Consider the following 19183-nt stretch of genomic DNA (forward strand, 5'->3'; position numbering starts at 1 on the left):
ACAATAGCATAAACGAAAGTAACGCAATAAAACCTGTTGTTAGTGATAGTAACATGCAAAAATATAGAAAAATTTATAATTTATATACGCCACTCGTTGACGAAGAACCTCCTTTATTGAATATATATAATCCAAAATACGGATGGACACAGTATATGATTAATAGTTTACCTGAACAGAGTCTAATAAAGGAAAAGTATGCTTTAGGAATTCGTGATGAGACCGATCAAATTGACCTAATAGATATTAATGGTTTAACCCATAGAACTTTAGGATCAATAACACTGAAATTATTTGAGATACCAATGAAATTCCATATTGTACAAAATGACTTTCCTGTAAATTGTGAAGGCATAATAGGATCTGATTTCCTTTTTTCTAGTAAAGCAAGTGTCAATTTTGACATAAAGACAATAAAAATAGGAGACACTTACATTCCTTTTAGAAGACGGAAAATACCAACACAAGAGAATGATAGTTACATATCAGTAATCACCGAAGTAGACAAAACACATCAAATTCCTGAAATAAATGTAGTTACTAGAAGGCAAAGACAACAAATGGAACAGTCATCTGACCCTTTGGTAGTTCAAAAGGAAACTGAAGAAATCAAACCAATAAAACGTCCACGCGGACGACCCCGGAAAATTCCTGTTAATAATGATAATAAAAATATTATCCCACACCCAAGAACACCTCCTGTAGAGAAGTTGCCCATACCTGAATCTGTCGAAGTTGTTTCAAAACGTTACCCCGAAAGAACTCGAAATGAGATACCTGATTACGTAGAAAGTGATCTAGACGATAGTGAACTTGAAGGTGAGGCACGAGTTATACCCAAAATACCTGTGCAACCCAATCAGAATCTACCTCACAATATACAAGATACTGATTCCGAAGAGGACTCAATGAATAATAGTTCGGGTGAGTCCGTAAATAACGACAACGACACCGCTAATATAGTTAAGGTTAAAGAAGCCATACATATGCGCAACGACAATGTTGCTTATTTTATAAGCAGCAATGGACAACCTTGTGACAAAGGCGCTCGAAAATTGATAGAAAATAAGAAAATTAACACTAAGCTAATCTTACAAGTGGGTGAAGTCTCAAAAGAAAAGAAGAAGAAGAACTATCATCAATTTGCACTCTGCATACGAGGAGACCGCCCAGAATCGTTAACTTATATTAAGGATTATATACATATTACTTTAAAAATATTAAGAGATTTGCTAATTAATACTAATCAAACTGAAGTCTGTATTGCTCAGAGTAAACATGTAGAGAATTTAAGTTGGTTAGAAATAGAGTATTTATTAGATAGTGTCTTTAGAAATAGTGGAATAAAATTAATAATTTGTACAGCTAATTGTAAGTTAGAGTATGTACCCTTAGAACAAACGCGACGGAATCTTTCATGAATTCCATAAATCCCCAATTGGAGGACATCGTGGCGTTTCAAAAACTATTCACCGGATCATACAAGAATATTATTGGGAAAATCTAAAAGACGATATACAAAGGCGAATCCAACAGTGTCTAGAATGTCAATTGAAGAAATTAACTCGTTTACAGACCAAACAACCTATGATAATAACTGATACATGTGCTACAGTGTTTGATAAAATTGCTATGGATATTGTAGGCCCTCTAAAAAGAACAATAAAAGGAAATGAATACATTTTAACCTTACAGGATCAATTAAGTAAATTTTGTCTAGCTGTCTCATTAGCAGACACCTTATCATTAACAATAGCGGACGCATTTCTTAAGAAATTCATTTGTGTTTTTGGATGTCCGAAAGCTGTGCTTACTGATCAAGGCAGAAATTTTTTGAGTTCACTAATGACGCGTATTTCCAAGCGATTCAAAATATACAAAATAAAGAAATTAAAAACCACAGCATTCATGCCTCAGTCGAACGGTTCCCTAGAGAGATCTCATCACGTATTAATTGAGTACTTAAAGCAATACACCGATCTTGACAACGATTGGGATGATTGGCTCGACCTAGCTATCCTAAACTACAATACCTGTGTACAAGAAAGTACCAAACATACGCCGTATGAAGTTGTATTTGGCCGCTTAGCTCGAATGCCCTCAAATAATCCTCTTCGTGAAAGCGATACGTTACCTACATATAAAGGATATATAATAGATTTAGTTGTCGTTTATGTAGTATACGAAAATTAGCTTACGAAAATTTAGTTAGCTCTAAAGAAAAATCAAAAAAATATTACGATAGACATATAAATCCAAAAGACTTTAGTTTAGGTGATTACGTTTTCTTAAAATCAGGACCTAAACCAGGGAAATTCGGGGATCATTACTCAGGGCCTTATAAAATAGTTGGTATTCTTCCAAAACATAATGTAAAAATAGAGACTAAAAGGGGTACAAAAATAGTTCATTCAAATAGACTCCGAATTTCACATATAAACAAATCAACCAAAGAAAATAAGCTACAATAGAAAAAAAGGGGAGAGTGGAAAAATATAACATAATATAAAATAAGAGATAAATCATAAAATAAAATATAATTGAACAAAAGGAACATATAATGAAATATTTTCTGATTACAGAACCGAAAACATGATGCATTCTTCTCTGTTATTACTAATATTTTTAACAATAACTAATCTACTTACAGCCATCATAGGATACGACTGCGGAGCAAGATCTCTTAATATAACCACTATATCTTTATTAAACGTGGAAGAATGTGAAATGCCTTGTACAAAAATAAACGTAACAAGAAAATACATTCAATTATTACAGTTAAATAACTATGAAACTGCTCAAGTGATTCAATGTAAAGTCCAAGTAGACCGAACTGTTTATTATTGTGGAATGCATTCACATAATTCCATAATAGAGAATGGCGCAATAGAATATTTAATGAATGTAAGCCAACAAACGTGTTATGATTTGCACAAAAGCGGTATATTTTACTTTGACAATTCACATGTATTTCGAGATATTAAAGTTAATCAAACCACAGTTAGACCCGCTATACTTGCAGTAAGCGTAGATCATAATGGAGAATGTACCTATGGTAGTAATTCTGATGCTTATGGAAGCTGGAGTTCCGTAGTTGTCCGAGCTAAAATAAAAGTAACTTTACAAGAATATACCGCAACTGTCGACTTAGATAATAACCAAATAATATTACGTAGTGGCGTTAGATGTACGAGTATATTAGGTAGCGAACATTATATAGATTCTGAAGGAGGATTCACTTTTTGGGAAAGTATACCTAAAGATGTATGCAAATTTAATCGGTATCAAATATTGTATGAAGGAACAGCTAATCAAATTGAAGGTGAAATAGAACAAACTTTGTACTCGTTAGTAACACAAGTCATTGCTTTCGCGTTAATATCCAAATCTAAACGTAATCTATGTGGTTACGAAATTATAGTTACCGAACACCCAAAATTATTTGTTTATATTGTCGAAAATAATGCATTTTTTCTAAGTAAGAAAATATCAATGAACAACCTAGATATATTTGCGTATGTAAATTCTAAGTTTGTATATGTAGAACGTCACATAAAAGTACAATTAAGTCGTATGTACAAGGATGTTGTCGTACATCGCTGTAAGCAAGAAAGAGAAATTTTGAAAAATGCACTTGCAAATGCTAGTTAATCTCCCGATCAGTTTGCCTATAATCTCATGAAAGGACCCGGATACATGGCTGTGACAGCAGGAGAGGTAGTGCACATCGTTAAGTGTATACCCGTCGATGTGAAAGTATCGCAAGGAGACGAATGTTATGCTGAACTAAAAGTAATCCATAACAACCATACCAAATTCTTATCTCCCAAAACATATATTTTGAAGGCTTATGGGACAGTAGTTGATTGTAATGCTCTCGTACCCACATTCTTTTATTTCAATGATGACTGGTATAAGTTTTTACCAAGAGCAGTAGAAGCAACCACTCTTAAGCCTTTTTCTGGATCAACCTGGAAGTACCAGAATATTCCCTCACTAGCCACCAGCGAAATATATACAGAAAAGGATCTACAAGATTTAATGAACAGAATCCTGTTTCCCTTGGAGCAACCTGCAGTAATAAATGATGTAACCCGAGAAATTCGTGGACACACCATAAAAGACAGTAACGGAATAATCGGAAAGTTAATGAACGAGAATATAATGGAGCAGTTAGTAGTCAATACCTGGAACAAAATGTGGATGAAATTTATGACCTTTGGTACCTTCAGTGCTGGTATACTTGCAATTATACTAATCGTCCAAACTACAAAAAAATTAATAGAAGTCCTCATCAATGGAATAATTCGACATAGCATTTATGGATGGTCTTTTCATCTGATTGGGGCCATATGGAATAGTTTAACTACCTTTCTGATACATTTAGCACCAAAACCCACAGAAGCGAAAAGGGATGTAGAATCACCAGCAAATATTGCCACCGCTCCTGGACAAGAGTTATATCCAACTCTACATACAACAGAAAATGAAATAACACAACACAACCAGAGTAATTCGATTCCAGCATCACAATCTCAAGCAGTTAAACCATCGTTTGGGTTCCTCCCATGTTAGGGCAAGATCTTCGAGATTAATAAAATATCAAATAAAATGATAAAACCTTGATTACAGCCTGATACGACAAGATCTTTATAATTAGAATAACATTTTCGAAAGCTCTTCCTCGTTGCACTCCTCTAGCAATCGTTTAAGTGTGGGGGTGTGACGGCTAGCCGTAACTTAGTTTTTTTTTCGATTAATTCAATAATTAAATATGACGAACGGAGTGGGAACCTTCATGATTTCCCACGATGAAAACGCGTTCAAAATAAAATGTTTAAACTTTGATAGTGGCCCGAGCCTGCGTACTCGGTCTTACAATCAACGCTCTATCCTGCTTTGTCCCACGCGCATGTGTTGACAGGAACCTACGATCATCACGTATACATCGTGAAGCGTTATCGCGCTGATAATGGAAGGGGCTCATAAAAAGCAATTTATCTTTTTTTTTTCCCACCGAATTTTAAGAAAATATCCGTAATATTAAATAGATTTTCATGAATTTTGTAAGTTGTTATAATGCGCATCTTTTTAGTCACCAAATTACCAATAAATAATTTTATATTAGAACAATGTATTTTATAATAAATCATAGAAGGTTTGGAATTCTCTAGTAATTAAGTTATTGTAATAATCACTATGTATCGTTAAAATTAACTATGTTTAGTACGATTTTGTAGAAGTAATTATAAACTATAGCGTTACTCTTGCTCTTAAAAGTGGCACTCCGAGAGCCATCTCTGGAGAAAAGGGCCCAAGTTAAAAAGGAACCGCCCTTTCTCTCTCTGAAAATTCACGCCCATAGACCAATAAAGAAATCCTAGATATGATTAGAAAATTTCACACCAATACAAAATTTGGCCGTTATCGCTTCATGGGCCTGAGGAAAAGGATTTCCACCCAACCACTCACTGCTTATAAAAAGCTCTGTACAAGACTGGAGCAGTGTAGTGGAGTGAGTACCAGGAAGTGCCTAATAAGAAGTGACTACCAGTGAGTGAGTGCTGGAGGAAGCATCAGAGAAGAAAATTTCGAAGAAGTCAGCCAAAATTCAATCAAGAAGTCACCCAACTACATCCAGAATAGAGAGAAAGAGAGAGAAAGAGGTCAAAGAGGAGAGAGAGTGCAGCCATAATAACAAATAATTAAATAAAATAAAAGTAAGTAAAACCTTATATCTGGCTATCCTTTTCTTTCTTTAAGCAATCCGTTTTTTTGGAAATTCATTCAGCGTGAGTCTGGTGAATTTTCATTAAAGTCCCTTAAGAACACATTAAGCGTGAGTCTGGTGTGTTCGTAATAACATTTGGTTATTACATTCCGCACTAGCATACAGTTTTCTCAATGCAACAATATTGCTCGTCCCGGCGTATGTGTTACGCGATAGCCAAATCAGAGCAACCGTGAGTTTACGCTTACTCCAAGCGTACCTGAGAGTGACCCCTACGTCACACTATTAATTTTGTCTTTATATAAAATAAATTCTCTAATAATTCGATTTTTTCCGTATTATTCATAATGAAAAATGTTCACGGAATAAATTAGATATAATTATTTATTAACATGAATAAGCTTGTTATAAGATTATAACAACAAAAAATTGTCTAATTTTTATATCAATCTTTACTCTTCCCTATCTAAACGAGCGCGTTTTTTCCGTGGAGGAATTGATCGAATGCAAGGTTCTTGTAATACGGGATAAAGTTTAGTATCCACCAAGCGGTTTTCTACATGCTGCGTGTTAGGTTTAAAGTTACACTCAATAACTTTCGCTTTCAATGATGGTGCGTCCGGGGAACTTGGAGAAGATAGGGAATTTGGAAGGGCGATTTGATAGTTCCTGTTGGCCACTGATCTCTGCTCGATATTGTTTTAATTCCTATCTCATTCCCGATCCTCTGTAGGAGTCCGAGCTAGATGGACAAGTAAATTTGTCAGTGAATTCCACACTGCACCTATTATTTTGATAGACCATGCGAAGAGCGAATAGAGCGCATACCCATAAATGATTGTATCGAGTAAACTTTATCACGCGAAAAAGCATAATTACGAAAATAATGCCTGCGTTTACTGAACCAAAACTTATAAATCTTCCCCATAATTTTGACCATGTAGATTCAGTTAATTTCTCGAGCTCTTTTTCGTCAAGCATATAATAAAATGATAATTCTGTTCCAGGACGTCCGTTCAATGACACACTTTTTATTACTTTATTTAAAATCGCGGCTTGTTCGTTTGGAAAAATCATGTAACTTTTTAATTTTTCAATATCCGACAAACTATAAATTCCGCTGTTTGTTATATCGATGGGTGCTAAATATTCCCACGTTTGTATTGTTTGTGGCTTTAAAACTCGTGTTCCGTCACAAAAATAGGTCAGTGTTGGTAAGATTTTAAATCACCCACTTTCTACTTGTGACGAGAGCAGGCCGCGTGCCGGTCTCTCGTCCGCGTTTCTCCCTCCCCCACTCGGTTAGGCGTGGTGGCCAACGTTGGGCGCATTTAAGTATGCGTCTAACACTTGGCCTTTTGTTTCAGCGCCAAGGACGAGCCAGCGCAGTTGAGCGCAAGAAAAGTTGAAGAGCGCGGAGAGAGAGTGAGAAAGAGAGAGAGAGAGAGAGAGTATTAGGCCTATGCCGGGATTGGCAGGCGCGTAACGCGTGACCGATAAGCGACGCGTCGCGTGCCGCCTAACTAATAGGTCAAGGTAGGGAGAGGAGCAAGCGCCGCTGAGCGACTGCAAGATGCGCGCAAGAATTAGTGCGTGAGGAGAGTCGCAGCCGAGCCCTATTAGAGTGAGGGAGTCTAAGCCTAGTCCTACGAGAGTGCGGAAGTCCGAGCCCAGCAGAGAGAGCAGTTTAGGATAGCCGGGAGGAAGGAAGATCAACCCTTCCGGCAACGGCTTTGCCAGCAACTGCAGCCAGCCCACCTGCCAAGAGAGTCAACGTCGCCTACGGATACCTGGTCAGCGACAGCGGTTAGCGACGATCTGACCAGCGACGACACCCGGTACTTCCTGCGGCACCACATCGCTCAGGATTCCCGACGTTGCGAGGAACAGGAGAATAAAGGTCAAGCCTTCCTTTTCTTTTTTTCTCTCTACACTCTCTCTCTCTCTCTCTCTGTTGATGCGACGACCGGTGCGCGTGGAAAGAGATAGCCTGGCACTCACGTGCCGGCTATCTGAAGGTTCGCTCTAGGTTTAACTCATAGTGACGTAAGTTGCGACCGGTGAATTGTCCAGGCGCCCACGTGCCGGGCAATTTACCCGGTATTAGTTCGCGTAGTTTTAAGTAAGTTTGTAATAGGTTAAGTATGCGATTTGGTATTAGGATAAAATGCGAAATGTTCATTTGTGATTATCTTAAGTAGTTTATTGTTCGATTTGTAGTTTGTTGGTCGGTAATTTAGATTATGTTATGCGCGCGTATGTTCTGTGTGAATAATTATTAATAATAATAGGTTGTAAGTGAGATTTGATTCTTGTCTGTGTATAATTTATTTATCAACCTCCCCTCGTTCTTCTCTCTCAATTGTCATGAGCGAAAGTGCCTCACTTACCCCGCAAAAGAATTGGTAACAAAGGATCGAGTTTTGTTACATACTTTAAACATTACCGGTACTGTCTCGTCACAAGCTGTCTCTATACCGAAAAATTTTAATATGTACATGCGCGGTGTTACAAACATAGGTCTTCTATCGCGTTCTACAGGCAATTCCTGATATCACGATGAAGAGTTTTTTGTGCGCACGTCTACAGGAAAGCATTTAATTATGTGAATGCCCTCGCCTGCAAGTGGGCTCATATAGCCTGGTCCGTTCATTAAATAATAGGCTAATAAATCCGGACTAACTGTCGCGATATTTAGTGCATTCATTATAACTTTCTTTTCTAACTCACACTGTTGAAATAACACGTCATAATATAACTTTTGTAAGCTTTTTCTTACGTGTTTTTCAAAAAAAGGTATCTTTGCATTAAAATATGCAAATAATTCGATGTTTTTAATATTTTTATCTTTTATTGCCGGAAAGGTATGTCTGTTTTCATCGTCCAAGAAAAAAATCCTCGGATGTTCTGTTCTGGTTAAGACAAACCAGCATTTAGGTAATACTCCTAGATCTTTAAATGCGAAGAACACTCCTTGTGTATCTAACACGTATAGTGGTCGCCTTTCGCTACCCTGTTCCATAACTTTTTCTACGTATCCAGTGTAAAGTTCTGTGAACTTATATTCTTGGCACCCGTGCATGAGAATTGGACCCCAAAAAGCGTAACCTAGAATGCTATGGACGCATTTATCATTACTGAATTTGAAAACCGTAACTGTTGATAACGTAATTTTATTATTGTCTAACGATACCGATTCCCAGTGTTCCTGCAACGAAATTTTAACATAACCTGTCACAAAAACGTCTTGAAATTCGCCATACGGGTCATTATAATAGTCCGCGTTACTGCATCCACCCGTGCTACCGTCTGATTCTGTGAAAGTTGTAGCGTGTACCACTGAACTATTAAGTATTAAAAGAGGCGATCTCCTAGAGATATTAATCTGTGTACGTGCATTCTTTTGCATTCATCTCTCGATGTTTCGCGTAAAAATTTTATTCTTCCTAATACAACTTCCATATTATGATTATTATAACTACATCTCTTAGCGTCTCTATCTATTTCTATTTTACAATAACGCACTCGAACCGACGTGTATTTATTGAGTTATAATAGTGTTACTTCGATTCGCGTAGAGTCGGCGATTGGTGGTAGCAATTCATAGTCTGCAATATCCACTAAAGAAAAAAATGTAATAATTGCGAACTTCTGTGCGCAACTATAAGCAATGTATAACGTCGCCTTGGTGACAACTCCCAAGATCAGTAGGCAAATTAGAAGACTCATCATGTGTGAACAGCAAATTTAAGTTATTCCTTAATAGATCTTATTCAGAACATAATATTGGTGTAACCGTCTATTAAATTTTGCAAAACGACTATTCCATTGGCCTTATGTGTAATATGAGATATGCGTGAGGTATGTGATATGTGTAAGCGGTTGGTATGTACAATTTTGCTGCAGTTTTTGCCAATCTTAATTCGTAAATTTCCGTTCAGCCCTACTTCTAATACTAGATACGGACCTGAGTTTTGATCTTCAATTTTTTTTGTTTCGGAGCCACTTAAAAGCCAAACATAATCGTTTACCTTGATTTCTTTCGGATTTATTTTTTTATCATAATAATATTTTGACTTAATTTTTGCAAGCGTAATTTTTTTACGAGCAATTTGGTGCAAAGCATTTAACGGTTAATTAATTGTGACATATAGTCCGCATACGTATGTAGGCAAAAGATCTTCCGGTTCTGGAGGAGTTGCTAATGGCACTCTAGTAACTTTTGCGAACATGAGTTCATACGGAGTATGATGAGTAGTCTCATGTCTGCTAATATTATAATTAAGCATTGCCATTAGCCAGGTAGCTATGAGATAGAAGATAGTACGAGTTTCCTTCAAGAAACGCAAACGCTTAATGGAATGCCATTTACGTTAAAACCAAACAATAGTACTCTACGTAGTATTATTCAGTGTGGTTATAAAATAAATTACAAACGGTAAGATTCTAAGGATTTAATTTTAACCTATATTATAAGTGAGTTTTCTGCAAACGAAACTCATAGCTTTGATTTACCTGTAACTATATTCAAAGTAAACGCTTCACGTGTAGAGTGTAATATTACTACAGGTTCTTATATAAATGAACGTAAACTATGTACTATACATGAATTTTTTCCAGCAATAATACCTGTATATAAAATCGTTGCATCATCTTCACGCATAATTTATTTCTTAGTCGCCGTAAATAAGGAATTTTGGTTATTTAGAAATACGTGTTATTGATCAAGCCGGAAATCTAGTTAATTTTCGAGGAGAAGTCATAACGGTACGTGTTCATTTCAAAGCAATATCGTAATGGGAATCCTATATAATAGCAAAATTAGACGAAGTTATATTAATAAACCGGACTGTCAGTCAGTAATCAGTCGACCGCAAGCTACAACAGCGCTCATACACCAGAATATTTCCTGAAAAGTCTAGGACTAAAAGTATTCTTATATACATCACCTGGCGGAAATGTATCGTACTTATTAGTGTGCTGTTTACAACAAAATGTACGAAATTCTAAATATTCATTCAGTCGTCGCTTTCGATGAGTCAACAGCTCATTACGAAGTTCATGCACATCAACCTTATTGATTAACACGTTTTAATAATAATGATGAAGTCCATATCTCAATTCAACATTAGGATTTATCTATACTTTGATCTCGCAGTATGATTCGTATTTGAGGCAGATTAACTCAAGAAAATGGAAATGTTGCAGTTAAAACTAATTTGGTCAATAATGCATATGTCATTTGTCCAAAGAGATACGAAACAAAATAAATGCTATTAAATTAGATAACGCAAAAACTGTCAGCTTGACGAGTCACATAAAGAACTGTTAACACTCAATCCAAGTCGAAGTTTGATTGCCGAAAGTGCTGGTTGGACTAGTGACAAAGAAGTAGCGTTTACAAATGATGATGGTTATTTCAATGTCACTATATCCCTTAGTCTGCTGCTAGGACTTGCTGAGGATTATCGAAAAATCGTAGTTAATGTCAAACATGAGCTTATTATTACAATGTCGAGAAATAATTTGAATGCTGTCATAACTGTACCTACCAATTTACAAGGAGTAATTACTTATGAAAAAATTAAAATTATTTCGAATAAAATTGAATAATTAATTCCATGTGTAGTAGCAACTAATAGAGAATAAAATCCAATTACTTAATCAAATTAGTCGTGATAGAGCAATCACAATGAATTATCGCACTTGGGAGATATACAAGTATCCGAAATTACCTCGAACATGGAAGCATTTTATGAGTTTGAAGACATCAAATCAAATGGAAAAACTCGTTTCATTATTATAACCTTTCAAACTCAACGAAAAAATGATGGAAGCGCTTCTACTAGCTGCTTTGATCATTGTAACATTTATAATGTTAAGTTATTTCTATACTTTTAATGTTATCTTGTGACAGATGAAGCGATCGGTGATATCTTTCGCTCTGTTTGCCTCTCTCTCGTCCGCGTGCCTTTCCACTACATCGCTGCTTCATCGGGTGCGTTAGTTGCTAGAACTGAGTACCCATGTTCGATGTAGCTTTGTTGGGCTTTGTTTCTGATCGGCATTGGTGAACGGGGCAACATGGTTGAGACCAGGATAGAGCTGTTATAGAGGCAAGGTAGAGAGAAAGAAAGCAAGACAGATAGTGTCGTCGGGCATGATCCGCATATCTGTGCGAAGACGACGGCCCTCGGATGTGTGAGACCGAGAGAGTGGGGAAGAAGAGAGTGTACCGCGAGAGAAGCGAGCAAGGGTAGATATAATTGGTGACATCAACGATAAACGCTTTCAAATCAGGAGAGTTGAAGAGGGCCGCATCTATGAAAGCAGTGGCCATCACCTCATTGCAGCTATAGTACTGATAGCGAGAGAGACTACATCCAGGAGGAAGTAGCGACAGCTAACCGGGCTCGCCGATAGAAAATAGGTTCTCTCTCTCTCTTTTTCTCTCTCTCTCTCTCTCTTTCTGTGAACGACAGGACACGGGCAACCGGGTTTGGTGCGTTTAATTAGCACCATACTCACCAGACTTCCTGTAAGGCTCGTAGGTTTCTGTTCGTGCATTTGCATGAAAACAAGCGCGCCTGGCCTTTGCTCGATACGCATAATCGCGTCAAGCATCTTGTCAAATTAGTCGTTATAATAATGGAAAAAAAAAATGGACTCGCACATCAATAGGAGCGAGATAAGCGACTGATGAGCAGATAGTTAAACCAAAATTACGTCAATTCCCAGGCGACAGCGCGCTGCAGCGATAAAAGAGCGATTGCAACCGATTACAGCGCGAGAAAGCAGATCCGAACTAAATACGCTGGATAGATGGGGCGATTCGCACAATGCGGTGAGTGGCGAGTCGACGACTGTCGTCGGCATAAAAAAAGAGTGAGCACCACACAAGGAGGTAGCGTTTCATGGTCTCGAGGCAGAATCCAACGGTTATAGTCGAACTTGGAACACTTTCGCGAATTTGCCCGGCTTAGTAATGCGTAAGAAGATGCGAGTGGTTTTATTCGAAAATGTGAATAATATGTATCGCGTCGAAGAGGCCGCGCTGAATATACAATCAGATGAGTGAGACAGGTTGCAAAATGAGAAATTGAAGGCGATTCGGGCACTGCGTAGGCGATCGCTGGATGAACGGTCGCTCCGTTCGGCATTGCATCGACAGCGAGAAGACGACCCTCACGCATTGGCATGATTTTCTCTGATGAGGAGAGCGGTGCCACCGTAGTGCAAACCCTTGGACAGTCGAGGAGAAGGACCAGTACACCGGTCGTCTCTCGCAAATCAGGGGAGCTGATGAAGAATTGAGAAGAATAATCTCGAGACGTGTTGGGGGATTACGGGTGATAAAATTGTGCTGTGAAGTTTGAGGGCCGCGTAGGAGATATCCATACCGTCTTGAGGAAAGAGCAAGTACGAGAATTAGGTTAAGGTATGCCTCGGTGAGTGAAGGGGATGACAGTCAGAGTTAGGGTGAGTCATCAGATTCAGGGCACTGCGAGGTCGACGGGTCACAGGCGAAAGTGCCTAAAGAACCATGCGCGCTCAAGCAGGTATCAAAACCTACATTATATCGGCGATAAATCGGCAGACGCGGTAAGCGCTTTTCGCGCATGGTTGCTGAAGTTCTCGAGTGAAGGGGGAGCAGACACGGACAAAATTTTTATAATTTAGAGGACGAAGAAATACTAGACCCGATGGAAATCGTGCTCACGAGAAAAACTGCCCTTTGGTACAGGAATAACGACTACAGTTGGCAAACTCTGAAAGAATTCTTTGCAGATTTCAACGAGAAATTTCGGAAACGTCTAAAGAGAGCTGACCTGTACCAGGGTCTGCGGTTGCGGACGCAGGCAGAAAAAGAAATGTTAAGCGATTATCTAACCGCGTTTCAATCGATTGTTCACCGTTTCAATAGGCCTCTTTTGGAAAAGAAGCAGGTATCGATTTGTAAGAAAAGCTTGGACCTCATCTTTGCGAGGGTTTTATACAGGAAATCGTTCTTCACCTTACAAAAACTGAAGCGGGTGGGCTGCGAAGTCGAGCGCCAACGCGAACGAGAAAAGAGATGGCGGCCGCCTCCAGCGGTCGATAGCATGCTCATTCCCGACATGGTTTATAGAGATTTAGTAGAATGCGGAGGTAACACCGGTGGAGAGAACTGGTTGCCGACGATGCAGGTAGCGGTCAAAATGTAAGAATAGCGACGTGTCGGAGAATGAAGTACTGGTTACTTCGACGCGGCGAGACGAGCAAGGTAGACTGTAACTATTACTCGTGCGGAGAATGATGGCATAGGAGCTGTCAGTGTCTGAGCCGCGGTAGTCGTGAGGGGAGCAGGCCGCCTCCCACATATTATCAGCTTAAGCAACTCGGCCACTATGCGAATGCGTGTTTGGGTGCGACGAGCAACTGTGAGGTTTGTGGAATGCTAAGGTTCACGTTTCAGAACTGTCCAACGTGTGCGAGTAATATCATACAGCAGAGAAAATCGCAGGAAGTCGGCATTCGCTCGGCAACCCCTATTTAAGTTTGCTTAGGTGAGTATTGCAAGCAAGCAAAATATACCGAAGCAAGGTGGTTCGCGCGGTGCTGGCTGGATCTGGAGAAGCTAGTACTCGTAACCGAGCCTCGCGGCTCTAGTGAGGACGGTGTGACATGTGAACGAATACGTGTAATCGAAAGCACGCAGTCGGAGGTAGTAGATGCTAAAGCGGAGGAGTTTTGAGATAGATTCTCGCGTCGCTATGAACAGTTAGGAATGGCTGATATCAACGACAGTGAAATTTTCAAGGTAGTAGAAGAAATAAAAATAAAGTAAATCGTTGGAATTCGTCAGAGAAGAGGAATATCGCACGATTGAAGGTGAGAAGTCCAACGTAATGGAATTATCCGACCGAGTACCAATTGAGAGCGTGGCCAAGACGTCGCCACCAAGCTTCCGGTTCTTCTTCAACAAAATAATAGAGAGATGATTGTCCGATTGAGCCCAGGTTGAATGCGTGACCGAGTCATCGCCACCAGGCTCCCAGCCGCTCTCGGACAATCAAAAGCGAGAGAGATTAGATATGCAAGGGGGAAAGATGATGAGCGATCCGACTGACCATGTGAGGATGGAGGAAACGCTTTCCGTTTTGATGGAGAGAAGGACCCAGGCAAGCTCGGGTAATCGATCCATGAATTAGGACGCAGACGATAACAGGGCCCATCGCGCTAGTAGAAAAAAGATTCTTTCTCACCGTTAATATGAACAGGAAGAACTATCTACGCTGTTGAATTCGGGTGCACAGGTTACAGTGATAGGTCCGGGATTGGCGGATAGATTTGGGCTGCGGACTATTTTTTTCGAAATTGACAAAATTCTCGGAGTTTTGATACTAGCTTTTGTGCCGATAATCGTTGGATCACATTTATTTTTTGGCTATTTAAAATTAGCAGCTTTGATTATGATTTTCATGTATATTAATTTTTTATATATTTTGTGTCTTCTTGATTTGAGTTATTATGTTTTTCTTTTCTTGAGTGCCATACCGAATTTAGATTTTTATTTCATGGCGTTAGTTACAGAATAAGTAGCTGCTTTTACCAATGCTAGAATTATTATCAATTACTCGATACCAAGCTTTCTCATCTAAAATTCTGTCTGCGATATTTTTATACTCTACACTTTCTCGATTTTTGAATAAGCTATATCTAACTTTCTGCAAGTTTGATTATCTCAGAAAAAATGGCCCTATTTGGTGTTTAAAGTGCGCTGATGCACTGCAGTCTTTCAAAAAAGTTGTGAACGATTGCTTTGAAGGTGAATTGAAGAAACATACGAGAGTGTGATCCATATTTCATCAACGGTAACGTAGCCTTTGAATTACACTGAAACATGCATAAACATTGTTCAGACGCAACTACACGAGATTGTTTGTTATCAACTGTGAGCAAGCATGGTACACATCTTGCATACAACTTTTTCACACCCAAACATTCATGTAAAATGCTCCATGTGCATATTACTGAAATATTAGAAACCTCGATAATTTCACGCACTTTCAATCGATGTTCGGCGAGTACAATATCATGAACTTCATCGATTGTGTCTTAAGTAGTCACCTCTTTTGGATGGCTAAGACACTCAGCATTACTTGTGCTCTTACGACCACAATGATAACCAGTAAACCATTTTTGAACCATGTAATGCGATGGAGAAAGTCTCCATAATATTTCCTAAGATATTCTTCAGTGTCTTTGATTGATTTTCCCCATACAAAATAATATTTAATAAACACACAAAACTCATTTCTTTTGCATGATTTTATTTATATAATGAAAAATTAAATTCAAATCACTGTAAAAAATTTTCAAACCAACGTGCTGAGTTGAAACTTTGTATACATATTCATACTAAATGGAACTCTGTTACAGTGTAAAATAGGTTACGATATCACTATTTTTTGAGAAGTCGTGGACTTATTGAACGACCCTCGTATGTAAGTATATAAATGATTCAATTCCGCTTTATATATGTTGGTCATTTTGCTTAAGCATCTGATTTACCAATGTATTTAAATTCTATATTAGCTATGGTATCGTTCTTAATTTTATTAGCTGATGTAGGATAAGCTTAATGTGGTATCATTGGATGCATAGTTTTAAGCTTTCTAGAAATCCGTGTTTACCGTACTGACTCTATTACCGTAGCTTTATCTTGCTCTTATATCGTCGGTCTCGCATGCTTTGTTTTCTTTCCAATCACGTTTTAGTGTATGTGTGTGTATGCGTGAAAAACAGAGCTTTCCCTGTGATCATAGAGCAACCGCCAACAGCTGATTGCTGGTTACTTATCTTTAGATATTATTTCCTGAGTTGTTGCGGCTTTTCTCACCTCAACGTCTTCAGTGTGTATGTGCGCGGATGTCAGGTTGCCTTAGTTCTTTTCCCGTTGTATTTTTTTATTTTCTATAGCTTTTCACGAGTGTTGGAAGAGTATGTGTGTCCGTGTATGTATTTGGCCGACTCGTGATATCGTCACGAGTTACCAGAATTCTGCAGATTTTCCGATCATCATCATTTTCACAGATAGTTCCTGGTCGGAAAACTGATCAGCGTATATCTTTTTCGCTAAATTTCTCTAAATTTCGTGTTAATGTCAAATGATAGTATGGATACACTCCATTTTCCTTTTTGATGGTCGTCTACGTTCTCTGTTTATTTCTTGATGTGTATTCTGTGCGGTTTGATCTTGCATTGCAACGTGACTTTGTAATATCGATTTCATGCTATATCATCTTGAGATATAACAATAATGTGTAACCAATAATCAAGGCCAATAGGAAATAAACGTTTGCACAATAAGCTTAGAATGTTGATAACATGAAAATAATAATTCTGAACCAACATTTTGTTGAACGTAAATGCATTGATAATAATGAAAGTAATTACGTTAAATTAACATTAAATAAACTTTAAAATTGGATATAATATTATTCTTGTGATCTGAACTATGTAGATCTTCAAAATATATATCAGTAATGGAAATGAGTATTAAAATTAATTACAGAAAACTAATGGCTTTTATTTGGGATAGTTCACGACTGGAGTTCGAAGCAGCTCAAGATTGTGAGTTAGTAACAGCTGGAGAACTTTTCGGAAGATCTGGTTACGGTATTGGAATGCAAAAGCGATCACCTTGGACCGATGCTGTAACGCTTGCAATTTTAGATTTTCACGAAAGTAAGTTCCTATATTTCAAGAATTAATATTACATTTATATTATACAAGATATCCCATTTTAACATAGTAGGATTACTAAAAAGGGTTCAGCTAGATAAGATGGTCGAAACTACCCTTAGCGATTTTGATAAGGATAAATCATCTTTTTCGACATGAAAAATAATTAAGGTTCCCAAATTTTCAAACTTTTAAACCCATATGAGCCATTGTGAGGCTCGTCTATTTTTTTTTTAATGATATTAGTCAACTTTCAGCCTAGAACATTTTTTGTTTCAAATTGTAGTGTTTTTTAAAACAGACAAAACGGCATCATTTAAAACAATTTTAGGGCGAAATTCAAATTTTAGAGTTTATTATATATATTTTATTATTTATATTTATTATATTTTAGTTTTTAGACATTTCTTTAATTCGATATTTGTTAAATAGAGGTAGACGTAATGCCAAAAAAAAATTATATTGTTTTCTAAACTTCACAAGTATATGAGAATTTGTTTAGATTTTTACCATTGGTGAAACATGCTCAAAAAAATAAACACCACATTTTTTTCATATTTTTGACCATAAACAATGCCTTAAATTTTTCCTAGCAATGTTTTAACCCTTTCAATCCTTTTTTTCATTTGAATATCTATTCGTCATCATGACGTCGTGCGGTTCGAAGCCGCCTGACTCTTCTCTAGATAAATATTATAAATGTGATCCATCCACCAAAGTTAGTGCAGTAGTTTGCTTAGTATGTGAAAATTCCTATCATACTAGTGAATGAGTGTCCAAATACAAAGCAGGAAGCCCCATCAAATTCATAAACAATTCATTCGTGATCTGCCAAGACCATCCTAACCTAGCGCTCACCTCAAACTTGTAAGTACAGAGCAGATAAAACAGGAAATATTAAATGAAATCATACACGAAAAACAAACATAAAATGGCCAAATCATGAAAACGACAACATATGAAAATTTTGAAGAATTGCGAGCTCTTAAAATAGAAAACAATTTATTAAAAGAAATATATAATGAAATAAAAAAATCATTTATTAAATAATTTAATATTGAAAGAAAAACAAAATAAAATTACAACACCATTCAAAAATTCATATGCTAAGGTTGCCATAATGTCTAAACCTACTGCAAAAAGCGTAGAAAAATTTATAGTTAAAAAATAAATAATAATGATAGTAGTAATCTTGAAAACGTTGTAGTCCATTATTTGACCTATAACGAATCGCTTGTATATTCGTTATGTCTCTCTCTCCCCAAGAAGCCAGTAACTAATATATTTAATAAACATTATAAATTATCATATCGTTTGAATAGTTACAGCATTACGGACGTCAGCGAACTGGTAAGCGACGCGACTGGCGTACGATAATCGATATCGACTCGCGGCGCGGACCTCGCGGAGAGACGCTTCCTTGCGAGGAGAGAGAGAGAGTTTCGAAAATTGATACAGTTGGCTTTCAATCAACGACCGGCTAAGACTCCTCGCACGAGTCGCCACAAGTTTTCCGGCTTTTCTTCGCGAAGAACTAGCGTTAGAAGGTAGCAGAGAATATCGCTACAGCGGGGCTGAAGCAGAGGCCTACTACGGACGATCAGCACCGCTCCTATCAGGGGAGAAGCGTCATCGCCAATTCATCGACGACAAGAGCGAATACGCAACAGAAGCGAGTCCGCTACTTAACGCTCTTGGTCCGCGGGTTAGATTAAGCGTGCAAGC

The 19183-nt window shown here is 37.8% G+C and overlaps 1 protein-coding gene across 8 annotated transcripts in view; it reads left to right on the forward strand.

Annotated features, from left to right (window-relative positions):
- LOC131663753 (glutamate [NMDA] receptor subunit 1) overlaps positions 1-19183 on the forward strand; it is a 1362975-nt gene that overhangs the window by 1233242 nt on the left and 110550 nt on the right. For all 8 annotated transcript variants that reach the window (XM_058934360.1, XM_058934403.1, XM_058934412.1 and 5 more), the window contains one exon: positions 17289-17461. In XM_058934360.1, the coding sequence (XP_058790343.1) occupies positions 17289-17461 (173 nt within the window). The remainder of the gene's footprint in view (positions 1-17288; positions 17462-19183) is intronic.

Source organism: Phymastichus coffea, unplaced genomic scaffold (assembly GCF_024137745.1).
Source record: "Phymastichus coffea isolate CEN01 unplaced genomic scaffold, Cenicafe_Pcof_1.1 PCOF00002, whole genome shotgun sequence".
NCBI classification, from domain to species: Eukaryota; Metazoa; Arthropoda; class Insecta; order Hymenoptera; family Eulophidae; genus Phymastichus; species Phymastichus coffea.